This window comes from Scyliorhinus torazame, chromosome 4, assembly GCF_047496885.1.
Source record: "Scyliorhinus torazame isolate Kashiwa2021f chromosome 4, sScyTor2.1, whole genome shotgun sequence".
NCBI classification, from domain to species: Eukaryota; Metazoa; Chordata; class Chondrichthyes; order Carcharhiniformes; family Scyliorhinidae; genus Scyliorhinus; species Scyliorhinus torazame.
In genome coordinates, this window is record NC_092710.1 from 180,456,868 (window position 1) to 180,481,993 (window position 25,126).

At 46.9% G+C, this 25,126-nt stretch overlaps 1 protein-coding gene across 12 annotated transcripts in view; it reads left to right on the top strand.

The window, feature by feature from the left end:
• Positions 1-20,945, top strand: part of otofa (otoferlin a) — a 532,520-nt gene extending 511,575 nt beyond the window's left edge. For 5 of the 12 annotated variants that reach the window (XM_072498922.1, XM_072498926.1, XM_072498928.1 and 2 more), the window contains exons 45-47: positions 9,386-9,486; positions 15,687-15,879; positions 19,088-19,237. In XM_072498922.1, coding sequence (XP_072355023.1) covers positions 9,386-9,486; positions 15,687-15,867 — 282 coding nt within the window. In that variant the 3' untranslated portion in view covers positions 15,868-15,879; positions 19,088-19,237. Of the gene's footprint in view, positions 1-9,385; positions 9,487-15,686; positions 15,880-19,087 lie in introns of all 12 variants that reach the window. The other 7 variants (XM_072498920.1, XM_072498925.1, XM_072498919.1 and 4 more) reach the window with 2 other exon arrangements.
• Positions 20,946-25,126: the final 4,181 nt, after the last annotated feature.

Below are 25,126 nucleotides of genomic sequence, written 5' to 3' on the forward strand. Positions count from 1 at the left end.
TCAGGAATCGCCCATAGTCACCATGAACACATACAGTCCCCCTCCCCCCAACCCTCCCAGTCCCCAATCCCCCTAATTTTCGATGTGATCCAATTCTCAAAAGTGCATAACGCCCCTCAGTTCAAATTTGACCTTTTCAAGAGTTAAGAATTCCAGCAGGTCCCCCCACCATGCCAGGGCACAGGATGGAGGTTGATCTCCACCCTTTAGCCTTTGGGCGACGAGGCGAAGGCTACAACATCTGCCTCCGCGCCCGTTTAGCTGCACATTTTAAAGTACAACGAACTTCAGTCAAGGATGTGGCATTGGGAGTGTGTGGGGTGAGGTGGTGTAAAGGGGTGAGGGCTAGAGGGCGTTTTTAGGGTTTCTTTGCAACTGGGAAAAGTGCTGGATCACAGAGGCTGACCTTTCGCCCAACCCGCGTTCATGCTCATTTTTCACTTAGATGATGATGGTATCTAAGACACCACCATCACAATTCCTGGGTAGGTCTGGCCCAGCAGAGGTGACGGCACAGTGGTAGTCAGTAGGGAGGGAGTTGCCCTGGGAATCGCAAACATCCACTCTGGACCCCATGAAGTCTCATAGCACCAGGTCAAACCTGAGCAAGGAAACTTCCTGCTGATTATCACGGATCATACCCCCTCCGTCTGACGAATCAGTACTCCTCCACGATGAATACCACTTGGAGGAAGCACTGAGGGTGGCAAGGGTGCACACTATAATCTGGGTGGGGGCTTGCAATGTCTGTCAACAAGAGTGGTTTTGTAGTACCACCACAGACCAATACAGGCCTACCTGAGTGCCAAACAGCATAAGCAGCAAGTAATAGACAGAGCTAAGTGATTCCACAATAAACTCATTAGATCCATGCTCTGCAGTCCTGCCAAATCCATCGCGAATGGTGGTGGACAATTAAACAACTTGCTGGAGGAGGAGGCGCCACAAATATCCCAACCTCAATAATTGGGACATAGCTGCTAGACTGGGACTGCGACAGGTGGTGAGGGGAACCACTAAGGGGAAAAACATACTTGACCTCACCCTCACCAACCTGCCTGCCGCAGATGTATCTGTCCATGACAGTATTGGTAGGAGTGACCACCGCACAATCCTATGGAGACAGAGACCCATGATCACATTGAGGATACCTTCCATCGTGTGTGGAGCTTCCACCGTGTTAAATCAGATAGAATTTAAGCAGATCTAGCAACTCAAGACTGGGCATCTGTGAGGCGCTGGGGGGCATCTGCAGCAGCAGAATTGTATGCAACCTCCTGGACCGGCATATCCCCCGCTCTACCATTACCACAAAGCCAGGAGATTAACCCTGGTTCAATGAAGAGCGCAGGCGGACATGTCAGGAATAGCACCAAGCAGATCGAAAAATCAGGTGTCAACCTGGTGAAGCTACAATACAGGCCTACCTGAGTGCCAAACAGCATAAGCAGCAAGTAATAGACAGAGCTAAGTGATTCCACAATAAACTCATTAGATCCATGCTCTGCAGTCCTGCCAAATCCATCCGTGAATGGTGGTGGACAATTAAACAACTTGCTGGAGGAGGAGGCGCCACAAATATCCCAACCTCAATAATTGGGGAGCCCAGCACATCTGTGCAAAAGATAAGGCTGAAGCATTCGCAACAATCTTCAGCCAGAAATGCCAAGTGGATAATCCATCTCGGTCTCCTCCGGAGATCCCCAGCATCACAGATGTCAGTCTTCAGTGAATTTGATTCACTTCACGAGATATCAAGAAATGGCTGAAGGCCCTGGATACTGTAAAGGATATGGGCCCTGACAATATTCAGCAATTGTACTGAAGACTTGTGTTCTAGAGCTTACCGCACCCCTAGCCAAGCTGTTCCAGTACAGCTACAACACTGGCATCTATCTAGCAATGTGGAAAATTGCCTAGATATGTCCTGTGCACAAGAGACATGACAAATCAAACCCGGACAATTATTGCCCCATCAGTCTACTCTTGATCAACAGTGCTATCAAGTGGCACACTCAGCAATAACCTGCTCAAAGACGCTCAGTTTGGGTTCTGCCAGGGTCACTCATCTCCTGACCTCATTGCAGCCTTGATTCAAACATGGACAAAAGAACTAAATGCTAGAGGTGAGGTGAGAGCTAATGCCCTTGACATCAAGACAGCATTTGACCGAGTATGGCATCAAGAAGCCCTAGCTAAACTGGAGTCAATGGGAATCGGGGGAAAACTCTCTATTGGGTGGGGTCATACCTGGCACAAAGGAAGATGGTTGTGGTGGTTGGAGGTAAATTATCTCAGCTCCAGGACAACACTGCAAAAGTTCCTCAAGGTAGTTTCCTGGGCCCAATCATCTTTGATTGCTTCGTCAATGACCTTCCTTCCATCATAAGGTCAGAAGTGGGGTGAGCACAGATGACTGCACAATGTTCAGCACCATTCGCAACTCCTCAGATAATGAAGCAGTTCATGTCCAAATGCAGCAAGACCTGGACAATACCAGGCTTGGGCTGACAAATGGCCAGTTACATTCGTGCCACACAGGTGCCAGGCAATGATCATCTCCAACAAGAGAGAATTTAATCACCACCACTTGATATTCAATGGCATTCCCATTGCTGAATCCCCACTATCAACATTCTGGAGATTACCATTGTCCACAAACTGAACTGGATTTGCTATATAAATACTGTGGCTACCAAAGCAGGTCAAAGGTGGTGAGTAACTCATCTCCTGACCCACTAAAGCCTGGGCGCCATCTACAAGGCACAAGTCAGGAGTGTGGTGGAATACTCTCCACTTGCCTGAATGAGTGCAACTCCAACAACACTCAAGAAGCTCAACAGCATCCAGGAAAAAGCAGCCGCTTGATTGCTCCTCCTTCCACAAACATTCAAATCGTCCATCACCGACGAGCCATGTGGAAAAGCTACACTGTTGGAATTCACCAGGGTTCCTTAGACAGCACCTTCCAAACACAACCACTAACATCTAGAAGGACAAGGCAGTAGATATATGGGAACACCACCATCTGGAGGTTCCCCTCCAAGTCACTCCCCATCCTGACTTGGAAATATATCGCCATTCCTACACAGTCGCTGATCAAAATCCTGGAATTCTCTCCTAATAGCTTTGTGGGTATAACTACACCACATAGAATCATAGAATTCTTACGCTGCAGAAGGAGACCATTTGGCTCATCGAGTCTGCGTTGATCCACTCTGCCCTATACCTGGAACCTAACCTCCACATTCCTGGACATTATGGCGCAATTTATTATGGGCAATCCACCTAACCTGCGCATTTGTAGACTGTAGAAGGAAACCAAAGCACCGAAGGAAATGTTCGCAGACACAGGGAGAAAGTACAAACTCCACACAGACAGTCACCCAAGGCTGGAATTGAACTTAACGCTGTAAAGCAGCATTGCTAACCGCTGGGCCAATGTGCCGCCCGGGACTACAGCGGTTCAAGAAAAGAGCTCACCACCACTTTCTGGGAAAGGCAATACATTCTGGCCTAGCCAGTGAAATCCAGATCATGTAAAATTATTCTTTTTTTAATTCCTCATTTGTACCTCATCTGCTGGGAAAGGAGGAATTTGATCTTGTGCCCCACTACATTTATCCTTACTGCTGCCTTCCTTATTGCTACTGGGAGAGATTTTGAACCTGTATCAGCCGTCAGTGGGAACAGAGATGGGGGCGGAAAATTCTTAGAGAATCGGGAAATGTAATTTTCCCCAATGAGATCGCAACCTCTGATTTTCCACAACCCTCGCCGGCAGCATGATGAGAAATCCACCACAGAAGGCTGGGAACCTCATTTTAATACATTATAATATCATGAGCAAGCCCTCCCTCCAGGACTTCCCCACTCACTGAATATTCATTGGTCGCCAATGTGGTGTCATGGCCAGTGCGATTTACAACAGCTGTATAAAAACAAGAACGAAGAGGATATCGGAGGTGAGCACTCGGGTCATGTGGGCAGAGTGGGGACTCTGACAAGGTGTGTTTTCCAGCCTTGTGGTGGCTGAAGACCCCTACACGTGAAGCCAGAGGGTATGAGCTGTATGGAAGTTCAAGACCACTGATAATGGAAGCCAGGCTGTCAGGGATTAGTTTCTGGGTGGCTGGCTTTTCCAGTTGGATGGCTTGTTTAATCCACAGCTCATGTGAGCTGGAGGAATGAGGGTTTCCTCTAAGGACGGAGCTGACAGGCTCATTGCAGTCTTCACACAAATCAAGTGTGTCTTGCCTGCTTCAAGGGGAAACCGGTTTTCTGATCAGCTTCTTGACCCTTCCTTGATGAGTCAATTGTGGCAATCAACGTGCTGCTGCATGAGGCCAGGAACAGTGCCTCGTAGAGGAAGGGGAGGCTGGGTCCATTGCTCTTCCAGGAGCAGAGCACAGATGGCAGAGCTACAGAGGAGACTCCAGGCCAAGGGGACTCCGACGTCAAACTTCTCATCTCCAGATGTCAGAACTCTAGTGCCGGAGAAGACTATGTCTGTCCCGAGGGATGATGGACCACCTGTGCCAGGAGATGCGGGAGTTCACACCACATGGACTGGGAGGTCACCCACTACCTGTGGCCCTGAAAGTTACTGCTGCTCTGAGCTTATATGTCAGCAGCTTGTTTCAGGACTGCACAGGTGTCCCGTGCGGCATATCCTAGTCAGTAGCGTACATGTGCCTAAGGGAAGTCACGGATGCTATTTCGTGAGGGTGAGGGCCCACATGTACATCAACTTAGATCGGAATCAGGTGAGCCAGGGCACCAGGGCCATAGCCTTCACCCACATAGAAGGCATGCCTCCGGTGTAGGGTGCCATTGACTGCACCCTCAGCATCCAGCTTATCTGTGGCCACACGATATACATCTTGCTGGTGTGTGATCATTTCTCAGCAGCTACTGCCCCCTCCGAGGCCAGAGCCCCTGGTTTATTTTTCCACCTTACGTACGAGGTAGACATGCTCTCAACACTTTGTCCAGGATAGTTACATCTTGCAGCACTCGCAAATCCCAGCCATTTTTGAGGGAGAGCAGTGGCTGGAGGGATGGCTCCTTGGGGACAAAGTGGGCCCACTCAGGAGGTGGCTGGTGACGCCAGTTCAGAGGCCACAAACACTCATTGAGATTTGCTACAACGGGAATCATGCATCAACGCCATGCTGGTCGAGCAGCCGATTGGACTGCTCAAGCTGGCGTTCCGGTCAGGAGGTGTCCCAGAGGGTGTCCCGTATCATAGTGGTCTGCTGCGCTCTCCACAACCTGCTACTGCAGTAGGGCGAGCAGCTGGAACAGGAGGGCATGGAGGAGTGCCACATCTCCTCGGATGAGGAGGAGGGAGTCGAGGCTCAACATGGAGAGAAGGAGGAAAAAGGACCTCAGTCTTTACTGCATCCTCAGTGTGGGTGATAGGAGATACATAGTGCTGCTATTCTCACACTCAACAGGGAAGAAGTGCCGAGTATGCGCAGGGGGTTTGTAGAGCATGTGCAATGAAATGACAGGGTGGAGGATCTGTATGGGTGATCAAAGTGATGTTTAATACAAGTGCGCTATTATAATGATGACTTATCTGGAATATTGAGTGCAGTTTTGGTCTCTTTATCTGAGGAAGGATGTTCTAGCTATAGAGGGAGTGCAGCGAAGGTTTACCAGACTGATCCCTGGGATGGCAGGACTGACGTATGAGGAGAGATTGAGTCGGTTAGGATTGGATTTGCCGGAGTTCAGACGAATGAGGATCTCATAGAAACCTATAAATTTCTAACAGGACTGGACAGGGTAGGATGTCCCTGATGCTGAGAGTGTCCAGAACCAGGGGACACAGTCTGAGGAAAAGGGGGACAGAGATGAGAAGCAATTTCTTCACCAGAGAGTGGTGAGCCTGTGGAATTCATTGTACAGGAAGTAGTTGAGTCCAAATCATTGTATGGTTTCAAGAAGCAGTTAGGTATAGCACTTCGGACGAAGGGGATCAAAGGTTATGGGGAAAGTGTTATTAGGCTATTGAATTGAATGATCAGCCATGATCGTAATGAAGGCAGAGCGGGCTTAAAGGGCCGAATGGCCTCCTCCTGCTCCTATTTGTTCTATGTTTGTTTCTCTACTACTGGGTTCATTCCTGTCCACTAGGTGCCTATAGTTTCTTACACTTCCTCATCCTCCTGCTACGTTTAACAGTATCCCTAGGATCCACAGCTGAGTTTGAGGTGGTCTTCTTCTGCTCTCCATGCCCTGTTATCTGACATGATCTTGGGGAGGGGGGGGGCCTAGATCTTGAGGGTCCGGGCCTGCTTTCGGGCTGCACAGGCGTTGCACTGCTGCCCTCATTGGTAAGCAAGGCAGGAGGTATGTCGCTCACAGGGAGAGGAGTGTCAGATGGGCTGGTCACCCCAGGGTCTGCTGGGTGGAAGGCTCCGCAATCCACTCCTGCCAATCTTCTTCCCTTCCGGTGCCCAGAGGCCCCTAGGCTCCTTCAGGGGCAGCCTGAGTGAGATCCAAAAGCTGCAGAGTCCCCCAGTGCTGGCACTCATGGATTCTCGTCAGTACCTGCACCACGCAATTGAAGCCCTGCACCATGGAGCTCATGCCCTCAGCCATGGAGGTTATGAGCTGAACCATGGAACGGACATCCCCCGCCATGGACTACAGCTCCTGCGCCATGGTCTCGACTGCAGATGCCACGCTCATATTTTTGTCCTCATTGCATTGGAGTGACGGCACCATTTCCTCGGACAGAAAGCGAGGGGATACCTCCAGTCGGCATGCAGTCGAAGGAAGAATGCCCCTGAAGGAGTCCACCCTTCCTGATGCTCATGACTCTGCCTTTGCTGTTGTAGCATCTCTGAGATGTCTGGACCCAGGGGCTCAGCTGAGTCCTGGGCTCCGGTATGCCACTGAGTGCCCGTTACTTCCTCCGCCAGTTGTGGATCTTCAACTCTAAGATGCTCACCGATGAGAGATGCAGAAGCCTGCCTACTAGTTAATCTCACCGAGGTGTGAGTATCTGTGCTGGTGGAGGCTGTGGTGACAGCTCTGACTCCTCTTCGATATTTGTCTCCAAGATCTCTGCCTCAGAGCTGCTCTGGTCTTTGGTCTCCATGGGCTTGAGGATGGTCTGGGCTGGTCAACTGATTGACCTGCAAAGGAAGTGAGATGGTATTAATGTATCAAAGGGGCAGACTGATGAAGAAAGTCCACTCACGTGAGACTTGCACCATGGCTGCATGTGTTGAGGGTTCTCACTTTTGTCTGGTGTCGCCAATTTGCCCTCTGCACAGATGCGGTCTTGCTCATTGCCTGCCAGCTCAAAGGCTCTCTCCTCAAAGGGCGTTAAGCATTTCAGCTTGAGCATGACTCCAGAAGGTTGTGCCCACTCATGCCAGCTGTGCTCGAGTTTGTCCTGCAATGAGACAGATGGGAGGAGTTGTAGGTGGGGGTCTTGCCAGGTCAGATGGTGATGAAGTCTGGCATGCATGGGATGTGAGTGGGAGGATGGTTGTGAGGAACAGGTCTACTGGGGGAGCATGGGGAGTGGGAGCGGGGAGGACGCCATGAGAAGTGTTGGGAATCCGTGAGGTGGCTGGGTGAAAGATCACCGTGGAGATGTGTGTGAGGGGTGCAGCGATATACATCAGGAGCCAGACTTACTCTGGGTGCGCAAAGACGCTCAGTCAATTTCTTTCGGCACTGTTGCCCCGTCCTCTTTTGCAACAAGCTGGCACTTACTATTGTGGCCACTGCCTCTCAGGGTATGGTGCACTGCCCATGTGTTTGGGGATGTGGAGGACCCTTCAGCTCACTTTGAGATCGGGGCACCCTTCGAAAATGGTGGCCTGATCTCTGAGGGACCAGTCTGGTGAGCCAGTTCAGGTCCCCAGTGCTGAAAATAATTCTAAATGTAATTCATGACCAGAGAGAAACTCCCCAGGGCCCCCAAAAATAACTAAGTCTGGTTAGATAAGTGTAGCTGTTGCTTGGCTAGTCTGTGAGACAGCTCTCCCAACATTGGCAGAAGCCCCCAGATATTAGTAAGGAGGGTTTTGCAGTATCAACAGGGCTGGATTTGCCGTTGCCAGCGCCTGGGTTGATGCCAGGTGGTCCACCTGCTTTCATTCCTTATTTGTGTTTCCGTAGCAATTGAATACAACTGAGTGGCTTGTTAGGCCGTTTCAGACGGCATTTAAAAGTCAAGAGTGAGCATGAGGGTTTTCCCCACCCCCCCACCCATGGGCAATGTCACCCCCCCCTCCCCCCACACACACACACACACACATGGGCATTAGCCCACAACCTTAACCATGTTATGGGATGCTTGAGGGTCCATTCCAGACCCCCCACACCACTTACAGGTGCCCCCCTTCCAGGACCCCCACCTTCAACTTCTCCAAACTCCCAGAAGCCCCTACTTACTGTGTTGCATCCCCCATCCGTCATACCCCCCTTCCACCTTCCTTTCATGGGCATGGCCACCCTCCGCCAATCTTTGGCAGTGGGCCCTGGCACCTGGGCATTTGAGCACCCTGGCACTGCCACCCTGGCAGTCCTCCTGCCAGCTTTGCAGTGCTACCTGGGTACCTTGGTAGTGTCAGGGTGGCAGTGCCAAGATGTCTGCGTTCCATGGGGAAGGTTTAGGGAGCCACCCTGCCCTATTCTTGTCCTCCCAGGGGCCTCCGATTGCCTTGGAGACCACTGAATGCTGCTCTGCCTGCCCCACGTTTGTGTGGACCAGTACTGAATGGCTCCCTGGGGAGGCCGGTAGACCCCGGGTGAGCTCGATGAAGTCAGTTTAAAACCGATGCAAGCGAGCACGACTTGGTCACGCTCAGTATGGGCGGGGGCCTGATCCAGACGCTTCAGAGGCATACTGGTTGCCGGGAAGCCCGTGGGAGGTTTCACCCGGCATCTACCGGCAGTGTCGCGCACCCATTCGAGCGCGACGCAGCCGGTACATCGCGCCCTTAGAACCTTTTACATTAAATCACGCCCGTTGTGGGCGGTGGGGGTGAAAATTGTGACATGGTTTCCACATTACAATGTAACAACTGTCATGTCACTCTTTCATTCCATTGGACACCATGCATCCCCAAAACAATGAGAAACGACAAAAAAATCATAATTTCAGAATGCCACCTCAGAAAGTATGGCAAACCTGAACATTGTTCTTACTTTACTCCATAGTTTTGCACCCAGTTAAGAGGACACCTGTTTGGTAGCTTGGTATCACTACCTCTCTGCACTGTGAAGTGTGGCTGAATCCCTCAGGTCAGGTCACTGCAACATGGTGTCACCAGCACCTGGAATGAACCCACATGAAGTGACCGTCACTTCAGTCCCGGTGAAAGAATCACTCACCATCTGCATTCTTTTTCAGGGTAAAGTGGAGGCTGAGTTACACCTGTTGACAGCGGAAGAAGCTGAGAAGAGCCCTGCAGGCCTAGCTCGTAATGAACCAGAGCCACTGGAGAAGCCAAAGTAAGTATATCTCCATTTTAATTCTGTCTCCAGAATGTCACTATGCATTTACAGCCATTTGAAGTATCAGGGAATATCAGGTTACAATCAAGTATTTAAACAAGTATTTACAAAAAACAGTTTTTTTTAACTGTTCTAATCTGTTTTATTACTTTATACTCTATATAAATATTTTTGAAAGGTTGGGCGAGCAGAATAAAAACAGCATCCTCATGACTCCATTTCTTTCAAAAGTATTACTACGATATTATTCAAATTGGCTAATGAAGTCATTGTGCAACTTTATAGAGTCATAAGGCCATTGGGCGCAATCGTGAGCCCGCGCTCACCGCACTCAGGATCGGTGGCGGCGGGGCGGGGGGGGAGGGGGGGAAGAGAATCTCGCGAGAATCGGGAAACACGATTCTCACATTCTGTAATTAAGTCTGTGTTGCAGGTCAAGACGCTATGGAAATCCTGACATGGGCCCATTGCCCAGTAAGTTTAAACTTCCAATGGACTGATCAGCTCTCTTGGGACCCTTCACAAAAGGGTCAGAGACTTGGGCCATAGACGTGGGACTTACCAGGAAACGTACCCTGAAAATGTTACATAGATTTCATAGAATTTACAGTGCAGGTATTCGGCAATACCTGCTCTAATGCCGATATTAGTCAGCATTACTGAACTAAACACCATAATCAACTCATCTAATCTGACCCAACCTTGGCTCTTCCTCCCACCACTAACCCCTGACCTGACTGCCCAATCACCCACTCATCCACCCATTCACTCCCCACCCACAGACATTCAGTTACATTCATTCATTTAAAACTTTGAGATTGTTAAAAACTAAATATGACAGCCCTACAAAACGAGGGCCTGGCCTCTCCTTTCTTTGATTTTCCTGCGTTTTCTGGACTTACCCTGGAGAGACTGCCTCTTGATTTCTGCCACTGCCGGGATCAAACGTTCCAGCTGAAAATGGACAATTCTACAGAAAACCTTGTAGGCAGCAGCAATGAGTGGAAGATCTGGGTCATTATTTAAATGGAGAGAGATGGCAGAGTGCTCAGCATAGAGCGACCTAGGTGTCTTTGTACATGGATCACAAAAGGTCAGCATGCAGGTAAAGCAAATAATTAGGAAGGCAAATGGAATGTTGGCCTTTATCATAAGCAGAATGGAGTATACAAGCAAGAAAGTCTTGATACAACTGCACAGGGCATTGGTGAGACCACATCCTGAGTAGTGTGTACAGTTTTGGTTACTTTAATTAAGGGGGAATGTACTTACATTAGAAGCAGTTCATGAAGGTTGCCTTCTCGCCCAGGAACAGGAGTTTCCACTGAGCCCCAGAGGGATACCTGGCTCTTTTTTTCTTTCCCCAACCTTGGTCTCCTTCCATCAGTTGTCCCAACTGCATGGGGCAGTTCCTGAAGACTCCCTGCCACCGCTTCCTGTCATATTCACAAACCCTCACCTAATATCATTGACACCAGGTGCAGGCAGGTATTGGACCCGATATATTTAAATGGTGGCCTTAATCCCAGGCCTAACATCAACAATCTGGAATGAACCTGATTCTTGCTCCTCACCACCGGTTAAAATTTCTGCGAGTTGGTGCACTAAGAAACTTTATTTCCCTGAATACCAGAATACTGCTTTCAAGACAATGCAATCTCATAACTTATATTGTTGCATCTAAATATATTATGCAGTTGTGCTTGTCTTTTAAACATTTCTCCAATGATTAAACACTAAATGATCAGTTTTAGAAATGTAAGAATTTTTGGAATAAGAAAAGGCCACAGGGCCTTAACCAGTCTTTGATTTTTTCCATGTTGTTCACTTGTGACTGAGGTATTTTACAGCAACATTTATATAGCATTTATAGCATTGTAAAGCATCTCAAGATGCTTCACAGTATTTCTCTCAGACAAAACATTGGCACCTAAGCCAAAGATGAACGCAATAGAAATGTGACTAGAGAAGAGTGTCTTGAAGGAGGAGATACAGAGAGATTTAGGGAACGAATTTCAGAACTTAGGGCATAAACAGCTGGGCATAGCCACCAGTGGTGTGGTGAAAAAAGTCATGGTTGCATGAGAGGCCGGAATTGGAGAAACACACCGAGTTTACAGACATGGAGGCGTGGGTCGGGACGGGACGGGAGGGAGGGGTGTGGCGCATTTGGGCAAGGCCAAGGCTTTGGAGGGATTAAAAAATATATGGACCACTAGCAATGTAGGTCAGCGTGTACAGGGGTAAAGAATGAATGGGATTATAGGATTTGGTGCAATTCAGATATGGATAATAAAACTTTGGATGAGCTCAAGTTATAGGTGGAACCTGGGAGGATAATCAACAGAGCATTGGATACTTCGAGTCTGGAAGTAGCAATGGCATAGATGAGCATTTCAGCAGCAGATGAGCTAAAGAGGGGCAGGGCCTTATAATGGAGTAGATACTGGGCCAGAGGTTCGTCTCCGTCAAATAGGATGATGGCAAGGTTCTCAGGCTTCGGTCTGAGATAGTGGCTGGGAATGAGAATGAATCAATGGCTATGGAACAGAGTTAGTGAAAGAGGCAACATTTACTATTATATTCCCTAAAATCAAATTGGCTGAGGTTTTCCGTCCACAGCAAGGTGGGTCCCGCAGCACTGGATAGCGGCAAGCCAGCAAAGATTCTGCCGGATGGAGGGGCCACAAATCCTGCCCATTACTGCTAGAACTATTTGGCTATAAAAGAGAAAAGTAACAGTTATAACTTCAAGGTACCTCAGAAAATGATACCTTTAAGACAAGTAAAATCTGAGGCATACATCATGGCAAGAAACAGAAAATTAATTTGCAAATTAGGGTACATTTTTCTCAATGACATTGATATAATTTAATGTTGTCATGAGAAATAGCTTATATTTATTTTGAGCAAAATGCGGAGCATGTGCTCCTTTGTTCCTTTACCCAAATTGACTTGAATTGAAATGTTATCCATTCAAATGAGGTTTTCTTTTCCCATTGTCCCAAAAGATCGGGGGCGGGTTTCTCCATCCCGCCGCACCAGATTTCTCCATTTCGCCGGCTTTTTATTTTTTGCAGGAAACTGGGGAGTACAACGCCTGCGTTTTTACGCTTGCGTGGGGACATAGCCCCATTTTGGGAGAATCCAGCCCCATGTCTTTCGGGACCTGTGGGAGGAAACTGAATCATCCGGAGGAAGTCCACGCAGACACGGGGAGAATGTGCAGACTCCGCACAGACAGTGACCCAAGCTGGGAATCGAACCCAGGTCCCTGGCGCTGTGAAGCAGCAGTGCTAACCACTGTGCTGCCATGCAATTAAGTCACAGAGGAAGAATTTTAATTCCATTCTGCCTAATTCTTCTGATGATCCAGTTAAATACTCGGTGGTCCCTTTGAACATCTCCTCAATATTAAGAGGAAAGAATAGGGACCCGATTCTCCAGAGGATCCTGGGAGAGCCCTCCAGCGAGCCTTCCGACAGGCTCCGCGCCTTGCAGGATTCACCCAAGTCTCACGAGATGTCGGAGTCGGAACGACACCCCAAATGGGCGTGACCAAATGCTGTTCCCAGAGGTAGCTCGTAAACCTACTTACAACCTACTCACCCAGGATCCACTGGCCTCCATCAATACACCAGCCTACCCAGGAAGGCTGCAGCTGGGCGCCGATCAGTGCTGGTCGACACAAACATGGACCAGATGGAACGGCACCCGGGGAGTCTCCCGGACATTGGAGACCCCTGAGTGATCAAGGGAAGTGCAGGGTGGCACCTTGGCCCTCCCCCTGGAATGCCGGCACCTCTGCACTGCCACTGGCAAGGTGCGCGGATGGCACTGCCAAGCCAGCAGGAGCACTGCCTGGCTGCCAGTGCAAGGGTGCCCAGGTGGCACTGCCAAGGGCCAGGGGCAAGGGGGACCATGCCCATGAAATGAGGGTGGAGGAGATATTTGAAGGGTGGGAGAGTGCAGGGCAGGTAAGTAGGGGCCTCTGGTTGGTTGGGGGGGTCCTAGAAGCAGGGGGGGGTGCTATAAGAGGGCCTGAAGTGGGGGGATCCCATAGTGGGGTTCCTCACTTTGGGGGTTGTGGGGTAATGTGTGTGTGTGGGGGGGTGACATTGCCCATGGGTGGAGGTGTGGGGGACCCACAAGCTTACTTAGAGATCAGGGCACCCTTTCAAAATGGTGGCCTGATATCGGAGTTCAGCTCCCTCGTGCTAAACAAAATTCTAAGTGTGGGCTAAACCAGTGAGAAACTCCTCAGGGCCCAAAAAAGTGACGAAGGACGGGATTCTCCGGTCAGCAGGCAGATGCGGTCGGAGATTCCCACCCAAGGTCAATGGACTTCTCTATTGTCCGCGTCTCACCCATGGCGTTCTGGTGCGGGCAGGACGGAACAATCCAGCCCTAAGTGTCATTGATTAGCGGTGGGGAACGTGCCGCCAGAGCTGGCGGGAAACTCCCCGAAAAACCCGCCACAAATCAACTTAGAAATTTTGGGGGAGAATTTTTGTTCAAGACAGGAATGTCAAGTTAATACATTTTCCAACTCAGCAAACCTATCTCCTTTAAAACAACCCCTGCCACAGTGTTCATCGAAGTGGGTGAGTGCCAAAGCTGGTGAGAAAGTCCACCTTGGTTCCCTGGGGCTTTGGCCCAGTTGTATTGAAGATTATTAGGACCGGGGCCTCATCTTTCACACCACTTCATCCTCAGCCACCCACCTCAACATTCCCTTAACCTCCCATGCCACCTCCATATCTCACAACCCCTCATACCTCCCTCATACTGCCATGGCACCTCCCACCCAAGGGATGAGTATTTAAATCTCTTCCAACCATGGCATTTAAATCAACCTTAAATCCACCCTTCACAAGTGTTTATGTCTTCTCCATAAAATTATTGTTAAGGCCATGGAAGCAACAAAAATTGTGTACCTTTGTACTCAGCAGTGAAATGAAATGGCATGTTGAGTTTGAGTTTCCCGCCTGTGCAATTCAGGCTCCGCCTCATCCCCATGCCAACAAAAATCCTACCTGTTGAAAATGGAGGAAGGACTTCTGCTTCCAAATACCACCCATCATTTTAAAAGGTTCCAGAGTAGTCTTGACTCGGTCCCAGAGTGTCCACACCCAAGGTGATTTGAAGAACCAGGGAATAACTTACCATTGAGAAAACATAATATTCAAAGAAACAGATTGGTGCATTCATTCTGCACCGCCAGAAAAAAAGCTTTAATGATACCTTTACAGTCTTAGTCCCAATATCTAGCACTGCTGCCTCACAGGGCCAGGGACCCAGGTTCAATTCCAGTCTTGGTGACTGTCTGTGTGGAATTTGTACTTTCTTCCTGTGTCTACGTGGGTTTCCTCTGGGTGCTTGGGAATTCCTCCCACAGTCCAAAGGTGTGCAGGTTAGGTGGATTGGCTATGCTAAATTGCACCTTAGTGTCCAGGGATGTGCCGTGGGTTGGATAGGGTTGCAGGGATAGGGAGGATGCCTGGTTAGAGTGCTCTTTCAGAGGGTTGGTGCAGACGCAATGGGCCGAATGGCCTCCTTCTGTACTGTAGTGATCTGATTCTATTAACAGGACAGTGTGCCTGTACTATTCTACCAAAGAGCCAACACTGACACGATGAGATCTCCTGTGTTGTATCATTCTATAGTGATCCATTCAGTTTTGCCCCAAATAAGAGCAACAATAACACAGCTCATTTGAAAGCAACATTAGGACTTTTTTTGCCATAAAAAATTCCATTCCATTCCATTTCTTACTACAGAAGAGAAGTGAGCATTATGAATTAGCTTTGTCTTTACAAGAGAATCCAGCAAGATAAACCATGAGACACCACTCATTTTATATCACTAAAAAATATATTAATTTCATCCCATTAAAGTGCAGAATCCTTTTGCAAAATCTAATTTCTTTCAGCTTCTTTTTCGTTTTACATCAGTGCTCATGTTTAAACTTCATTCTTCCCCATGGAAATAAATTCACAGATGCAACAAAATTGTTTGGATTAATCGTATGTTATGTATTTACTAAGTAGAACATCTTCAGTCTCTATTTGATGCTGAACAGTAACTCGTTTAATTATAATCTATTTGCTTCTTTCCATCTCTATTACCCTGCTCCCTTTCCCTTCTGCATTCTTTTCTTCTTGATCCCTCATATCTTGCTGCCCGCCAACCTGCAGTCGTCCTGACACCAGCTTTATCTGGTTTATGAACCCCCTAAAGTCAATCAGATATTTCATCTGGCACAACTATCGTGGGCTGATTTTGAAGATCCTCGCAATTGTGCTCCTTCTCCTTCTGCTTGGGCTCTTCCTTTACTCCATGCCTGGTTACCTGGTTAAGAAGATTCTTGGAGCCTAATGGCCTTAAATGGTAGCCATTTTTTCTCGTATTTCATGTACTTTGTGCATTCCTTTTATTTAATCTACTTTTGTTTCAGAGCAGGAAATCCTTACTGGAGTTGTCATCAGTTATGTTTTATATTTTAATTGATGTATTTTCTCACCTTAGTTATAATGCACTATCTAATCAAGCAGATTGGTAGATGGGCAATATAATCAATTGCTAATTATTTCTATTAACTTAGCTGGACCAAGTTACACTAATAATGAAAATGTAAATTTGTGCAGCTAAATATCACAATAAAAGCAAGAAAACTAACTATTGGGAAACACAATGGCTTTTGCAGTCAGCAGGGAATGAATGGCACCAGCCATTCTTTGCTCTTATATTTCCCACATACTTTCACTGGGTTTTTTCACTGGAACCAAGGACAATTTTAACAGTACTGCAGATGTCATCTGCTGATTGTAAACAGGCCAAGCAATAGAGTGTCACCTTATCAGATTGCTGAATTCTTTACAAGGCAAGCAAAGTCTGAACCAGAAATTGTAAGTTATAACAGTTGATTTAATATTGAATCATGTACAGAAAGTGCAATAGAGTAAAATAAAAGTAGGCTTAAGAGGAGAGATAAAGTTACAGCAAGTTGTAAAAGTATTAAATTTAAAAATATCTGATAATTAAAATTTCCACAATTAAGACTCAACACTTGTAAAAGTTCATCTTCAGTGCCAGAGTGTTTGATGGTAGAAATTAGGATTCATCACACCAGTAAAAATGCACTTACACTGGAGTGGACAAGCCTTCGACTTTTCTGCTTAATTTGGTGGGTGGGCAACACGGTGGCGCAATGGTTAGCACTGCTGCCTCACGGCGCTGAGGTCCCAGGTTCGAACCCGGCTCTGGGTCACTGTCCGTGTGGAGTTTGCATATTCTCCCCGTGTTTATGTGGGTTTCGCCCCCACAACCCAAAGATGTGCAGGCTAGGTGGATTGGCCAAGCTAAATTGCCCCTTAATTGGATACTCAAAAAAAAATGTTTTAAAGCGATGGGTATCTACCACACAAGTATAGCACCCTGGCACTCTTCCATGTACTTCAATGCCAAGTATCTCAGTGAAGTACCAGCACCAGTGCATTGAAGCACCTAGAGCCGTGGAACACCTCAGTCAACAACTTCCTGATATCTGTGTTTAACTGCACAAGTGCAGTTGCTGGGAGTTAACAGTCCAATTTACTCCATAATTACGAACACTGTTAGCCTCTCATTACATTTACTGCAAGGTTCTGGCTTTATCTTTCTCTTAAGCTAATTTAAATTTTATTGAAGATATTAATTTACAATATTATATCAGTTATAACAATATTAAGATATTTAATATTAAGATACAAGTATAGGAACACAAAGGATGCAATAGTCTCCAGGAGTTAAGCTTCCTTCACGACAGTATTGACAAATAGCAGTCCACAGAAATTGACTCTTCTACACGTATCAAATCCCATGCTCTAAATTGCAGATGTATGCTGTGTCTTCATGCACATAATTATTCTTTTTAGTGTTACTCTACAGCTATTTTCCTGTTCTTTTTCATTTATTTTCTCCATCTCTTTAAATCTCCTGCAACATTACACTTACTGGAAGTTAAATAATATAAATATTAGACAGGAAACCTTTATTGTTAATAGTCACTACAGTGAGGGGTGTGGCAGTTACCTTTGATTCCTCAGGCTGCAGAATGCATGTTTAAAGTCAAATTGTTTAAGGAACAATACCATTTATCATCTGAAAATTTAAATTAGTGTGTGTTTATCATTGTTCCTTTCAGATAATTGTTTAATTTTAAAAGGGAAATGTATCACACAGCTCAAACAAGTAAAAGTCTTAGTGAAGAAAAAGTGTCAGTCTTGATTGTGTCAGCCAATCATATTAACAGTTTCAATTACTAATGTAATATTTGGATTGCTATTGAAATAGTCTCCAATGTCTCGGAACTATCTACCACTGTGACCGACACTTACTCCAGAAATGGGAGCATAGTGGTCCATGTGAATTATTTCCAATCTTCTCTGCTGGCATGTTGCAGTGTGGAAGGCCCAAGTTAATCTCAGATCCAAGTCATTGTTGGTCAGATTTCAGGTCTGCACCACTCTTAAAGGACTCTTGTTTGGGACACCCATAGAGCTGCCTCCACTTGCAATGATCAGAGAGTGATAGTTTGAGGTTGCGATGTGCACTTTCTGATCCATGGTCCTTAAATATTTCTAACAGTAAGCTCCCAAGTATTCATTAGAGGTACCATTGATCAAACACATCCCAATCTTGATTGATCATAAACTGTAGGGATACATGCAGTTGCCACAACAATGTTAATTGGAAATTCTAATGTGAGAGCGACATATTATTTTGCTCTACCTGAGATCAAACACCAATTTTATTTATTTATCAATTGCAAAGTCCTTAAGCCAAGCAGTTTCTTCCGGTCCTGCGGTGTTGAGTGGGGATAGGCCTCTGCTGAGTGTAGATTTTATCCAATGTGTTCTCACTCTCACAGGCACAATCTGCCACTCATACCTCATCTGTGGAGGTAGGCTAAGCAGAGGCCGTGGCTAGTCTTGAACCTTCTAAGGGTGGACCACTCTTTCCTTGGAAGGTTGAAAACAGGCAGCTGTTGGGTTGGGTTTGAGACCAGGTATTTGTTTGTCATGCCAAAAGATCCCCATTCATTTGTCCAGATGAAACTTGCGTTGTGTGGGAGGATTTTTCCAGATTGGCCTTCTTGATCGGAGTGATACCTTACGTGGGCTGAATAGATTAGCATAAAGTGGCAGGTGGGGAGGTAGTGAACTTTTTCTGTCATTTTGTGGGTTGTTGTAAGTCGGCTAATAAGTGGAGGTATGATGTTTGGGTGGGTGCGCTGTGCCTGTGCGTTGATCTTGCATCAAATTGCAAATTAGTTTTACCTACAATGCCATATTACCTTCCAGCATTTTCATTGGTGACACGACTGTAAGATTGACATTTTTAGAAGTAACTTGTATGTTTTACTTTGGCTGTTCTCTAAACTAATCATAATTCCTGCATTAAAATAACAATGTTAAGAGATGAAGATGAACCAATTATCCCCCTCATGGAGGTGGTAACGTTCACTAAGTACCTACCTATTAATATATATTTTTAAATCATTCATCACTAACCATTTGTTTTCCCCTCCCATTTTCTCTAATGCTGCCTTGGACAGTCGGCCAGACACCTCTTTTATCTGGTTTCTCAATCCACTCAAGTCTATCAAATACCTCATCTGCAACAGATACAAGTGGCTTATTGTGAAGATTGTGCTGGCTTTGTTGCTGTTGATCATGATAGGCCTTTTCCTTTACAGCATGCCTGGTTATATGGTAAAGAAGCTAATGGGTGCATGAATCCCATCATCCAATGCAACTAAACAGCTAATACTTTTAGTAAAACATATTTTTGTGTGTCTGAATTAATAGAGGAGAAAGGAAATGGGATATGACAATGGTTGGGGATCATTTTGAAAACTTTTGAGTTAAACTTTAACAAAGCATCATTATTTTGGTGTGCAGTGTGCAGTTCTCCAGAATTACTCTGTTTGAACTGTAGTTAAGTCTTTTTTTTGCTCTCATTACCAAGTAAACTTTGTTTGATTTGTTTTAAGCTTTCGGAATTTATAACAAAAGTATTTGTAACTCTATCATTGTGCTGTGTATTTTTCTTACAATTTTCTTTCATTAGTATTAAAAATGACCTGTTTCACTAGCCGTCCAAATACCAGTTTGTCCTGGTGGTTGAACCCAATGCGTGTTGCTTATCTTCTGATCTGGAGAAACTACAAGTGCTACATCATTGGATTCCTGGCCGGGCTGTTCCTATTACTGTTTGTGGCCCTGATAATCTTCAGCATACCCAATCAAATAAGTGAAAAAATCTTCAATGCTGGAAGGTGATTTTATGAGTAATGCTCTTGTCAGATATTAATATTGCTTTAGAATAAGTTATTTTTGGGGAGGAAAACAGTTCATCTGGTGTAAGCCAGGGACTAATGCTTCATGGAGTTTTTAAATCTATCAAGCAGATAGTGGATTTATCTCGGCGTTGAGTAATGGATGCATAAAGATATAAGGGCGATATTCAAGGACGAATTAAACACCAATGCATTTCATTTATTCCCACAAGTAGAAGTTCTAAATCAAACATACCATTTTACTGCCACCTGGGTTAAGCGTTCATGAAGATTGTTTGCTGACTAATTATTGGCAATAGATGCAACATACAGGGTGACTTTTTGAGAATAATGTTCAAATCCACCCGACTATTAAGTAATTTGCTCTGAAATTAGCACACTTAATACTTCTATGGCTTTTAAGCAACATTTTACTTGAACAACACATTGCATTTTATAGTGCAAATGAAGATATTTGTGAGATTCGTTGCAAATATTCCTGACTTCAAATCATTAGCCGTAGAAAGTCAGAAAATCAGAAAGGAGCTGTGTGTGGGCATGCCACATCATCAGGTCCAGAGGCTTGCCATGCTCCCGCCATTCCCCCAATATAGGACTGAAGTGCTGCTGGAGCATGTGAGTGGCACTCCAATTGCCGGGTAACCAGCTGGAGGTGGCATTTCAGGGGGAAGCAAAAAATGAATTAACATATATCTAAGAAACACTTGTTTAAATAGCTGAGAACATATTTGTCTAAGGCCACAAGTTCAGATAATCGCTTATTTTTCTATCAGACCAGATCTAGTATTAATGTAATTTTCATGACTAATAAAGTAGCACTTTACAGGGCATGATTGCACTGTGGGAAATGGCAGACAGTATGCCCTAGATAACAATGTTCTATTTGCTTTATAATTGGTAATCATCTCTCTTTGTATTACATTTCTCATTGTGTACATCCATGAAAATAGGATTGTATGTCTACAAAAACCTGTCATGCTCTATTTTGTGTTACTCTTTGTATGAATCGTTTTTGTGTAACTAACTTCTGGTTCCTGTTGTGAAAACAATCCAAAGAAATGAATAACTAAAATTTGAAATAAAGTATTAAGAAATCTACATCAAATTTGAGACTGGTTTCACTGCACCGAGCTAATGGAAGACAATCAGATTACAGTCAAGAGAATTGCACTAATTAATGGAACATACTCCACTGATTCAGTTTGCCTAGCTTGTAAGCTATCCGTCCTCCATACATGGAAGGAGTAATGACAAGGTTCTTTGTTTAATTGACAACAAACACAACATATGGTGGCTCAACACAACCTAATCAAGGATTTAAGATTTGCATTAGGATTTATTGTCACGTGTATCAAGGTACAGTGAAAAGTATTGTTCTGCGTACAGACCAGACAGATCATTCCATACATGAAAAGGACATATGATCAATACACAATGTAAATACATAGACATTGGGTGAAGCATTACGGTGTGTAGTGCTACTCAGTAGGGAAGATGCATAGAGAGAGATCTGTACAGTTCATAAGAGGGTGTTCAGGAGTCTGGTAACAATGGAGAAGAAGCTGTCTTTCAATCTGCTAGTGCATGTTCTTGGACTTTTGTATCTCCTGCCCAATGGAAGAGGTTGGAAGAGCGAATAACCCAGGTGGGAGGGGTCTTTGATTATGCTGCCCGCTTTCCCAAGGCAGTGGGAGGTGTAGACAGAGTCAATGGATGGGAGGCGGGTTCGTGTGATGACCTGTTCATGACTCTCTGTAGTTTCTTACGGTCTTGGGCCGAGAAGTTTCCATACCAAGCTGTGATGCAGCCAGGTAGGATGTTTTTTACGGTGCATCTGCAAAAATTGGTTGAGTCAATGTGGATATGCTAAATTTCCTCAGTTTCCTGAGGAAGTATAGGCGCTGTTGTGCTTTCTTGGTCGTACCATCGACGTGGGTGGACCAGGACAGATTGTTGATGTGCACACCTAGGAATTTGAAGCTGTTAACCATCTCCACCTCGGGACCATCTATACTTCGCTTCCTGAAGTCAATGACCAGCTCCTTAGTTTTGCTTACGTTGACGGAGAGATTGTTGTCGTTACACCATGCCACAAGGTACTCTATCTCCCTCCTGTACTCTGACTCATCATTGTTCATGATCCGACCCACTACGGTCGTGTCATCAGCAAACATGTAGATGGAGTTGGAGCCAAATTTTGCCACACAGTCGTGTGTGTATCGGGAGTATAGAGGGTGTTAAGTATGTAGCTTTGCGGTGTCCGATATGGAGGTTTAGAGGAGGTGTTGTTGTTTATTATTACTGATTATGCAGAGGGAGGAGCCACGTCCTAGGTTTTGGAGTTTTGATATGAGTTTGGCTGGTGTTAAAGGCGGAGCTGTGGTCAATAAATAGGAGTCTGGGAAACGGACTTTTGGGCTCTTGATAGGAGCCCCAACGGCAATTTTGACGGCTAAAAACACTGTGCGGTAAACCAGAAGGGAATCCCCCCTGGATACGGATGGAAAAAGGAGGAGAGAGTGGCCAGATTGCAGTGGATCCTTTAGAACAGCGGCAAGGAAGGCAAGCAAAAACCAAGATGGCGTCGGAAGGTGGCAGTTTAACATGGGGCCCTGAACAACAAGAGTTCTTGAAACGCTGTGTGGAAGAGATCAAAAAGGAAATGAAGAAAGAGCTGTTGGCCCCGATACTACAGGCGATCGAAGGGCTAAAGGAGGAACAAAAGACCCAGGAGCGGGAGCTTCGGGTCGTGAAGGCAAAGGCAGCCGAGAATGAGGACGATATACAGGGCCTGGTGGTGAAGACGGAGACGCAGGAGGCACATCAGAAACGATGTGTGGAAAGGTTGGAGGCACTGGAAAACAACGCAAGGAGGAACAACCTGAGGATTTTTGGTCTTCCTGAAGGTGTGGAGGGAGCGGACGTCGGGGCATATGTGAGCACGATGCTGCACTCGTTAATGGGAGCGGAGGCCCCGGCGGGTCCGTTGGAGGTGGAGGGAGCATACCGAGTGATGGCGCGAGGACCGAGAGCAGGAGAAATTCCCAGAGCCATAGTGGTGAGATTCCTCCGTTTTAAGGATAGAGAAATGGTCCTTAGATGGGCGAAGAAAACTCGGAGCAGTAAATGGGAGAACGCGGTGATCCGCGTTTATCAAGACTGGAGTGCGGAGGTGGCGAGAAGGAGGGCGAGCTTTAATCGGGCCAAGGCGGTGCTTCATAAAAAGAAGATAAAATTTGGAATGCTGCAACCGGCAAGACTGTGGGTCACATATCGAGGGAGGCACCACTACTTTGAGACGGCGGATGAAGAGTGGATTTTTATTGTGGAAGAAAAACTGGAATGAGCGGGTTATTAAAAAGAACGTTCGAACAAAGTGGTGGGGCGAATGTGGGGGGCAAAGAGGGGTTTTATGTACTAATCCTGCGATGTGGTAACTTTTCTCTCTCCCACAGGTGGTGATGGGGGGAGGAGGGGAGGTGGAGGAGATGGGGCGTTGGCCATTGGGGGCGGGGCCAAGGGAGAAGCGCGGGCTTGGTTCCCGCGCTATGATAATCATGGCGGGAATAGAGAAGCAGGAAGGAGGGGGCGTCGCACGGTGCGAGCCGAGGTCACGGGGGGAAGCCGAGGTCAGCCAGAGTTTGCTGACTTCTGGGAGCAACATGGGGGGAGTAATTACGCTAGCGGGGGATCTTGCGGGGGGGGGGGTGGGAGGGGGGAATTACTGGGTTGCTGCTGCTGGGGAGAGGGGGGAGCTGGTATGGGAGAGGATGGGCGGGGGGGCACCGCCTGGGGGAGATACAGCTGCGTGGGAACCGGGTGAGGAGCTGGAAAAAGGTGATGGCTAATCGACAAGGGGGGGGGGTAGGAAGCCCCCCAACTCGGCTGATCATGTGGAACGTGAGAGGGCTGAACGGGCCGATAAAGAGGGCACGGGTACTCGCACACCTTAAGAAACTTAAGGCAGATGTGGTTATGTTACAGGAAATGCACCTGAAACTGATAGACCAGGTTAGGCTACGCAAAGGATGGGTGGGGCAGGTGTTCCATTCGGGGCTAGATGCGAAAAACAGGGGGGTGGCTATATTAGTGGGGAAGCGGGTAATGTTCGAGGCAAAGACTATAGTGGCGGATAACGGGGGCAGATACGTGATGGTGAGTGGCAAACTACAGGGGGAGACGGTGGTTTTGGTAAACGTATATGCCCCGAACTGGGATGATGCCAATTTTATGAGGCGGATGCTAGGACGCATTCCGGACCTAGAGATGGGAAAGCTGATAATGGGGGGAGATTTTAATACGGTGTTGGAACCAGGGCTGGATAGGTCGAAGTCCAGGACTGGAAGGAGGCCGGCAGCAGCCAAGGTACTTAAAGATTTTATGGAGCAGATGGGAGGTGTAGACCCGTGGAGATTTAGCAGACCTAGGAGTAAGGAGTTCTCGTTTTTCTCCTATGTCCATAAAGTCTACTCGCGAATAGACTTTTTTGTGCTGGGTAGGGCATTGATCCCGAAGGTGAGGGGAACGGAGTATACGGCTATAGCCATTTCGGATCACGCTCCACACTGGGTGGACTTGGAGATAGGGGAGGAAACAGGAGGGCGCCCACCCTGGAGAATGGACATGGGACTAATGGCAGATGAGGGGGTGTGTCTAAGGGTGAGGGGGTGCATTGAAAAGTACTTGGAACTCAATGATAATGGGGAGGTCCAGGTGGGAGTGGTCTGGGAGGCGCTGAAGGCGGTGGTTAGAGGGGAGCTGATATCAATAAGGGCACATAAAGGGAAGCAGGAGAGTAAGGAACGGGAGCGGTTGCTGCAAGAACTTTTGAGGGTGGACAGACAATATGCGGAAGCACCGGAGGAGGGACTGTACAGGGAAAGGCAAAGGCTACATGTAGAATTTGACTTGCTGACTACAGGCACTGCAGAGGCACAATGGAGGAAGGTACAGGGTGTACAGTACGAATATGGGGAGAAGGCGAGCAGGTTGCTGGCACACCAATTGAGGAAAAGGGGAGCAGCGAGGGAAATAGGGGGAGTGAGGGATGAGGAAGGAGAGATGGAGCGGGGAGCGGAGAGAGTGAATGGAGTGTTCAAGACATTTTATAAAAAATTATATGAAGCTCAACCCCCGGATGGGAGGGAGAGAATGATGGGCTTCTTGGATCGGCTGGAATTTCCCAAGGTGGAAGAGCAGGAAAGGGTGGGACTGGGAGCACAGATCGAGGTAGAAGAAGTGGTGAAAGGAATTAGGAGCATGCAGGCGGGAAAGGCCCCGGGACCGGATGGATTC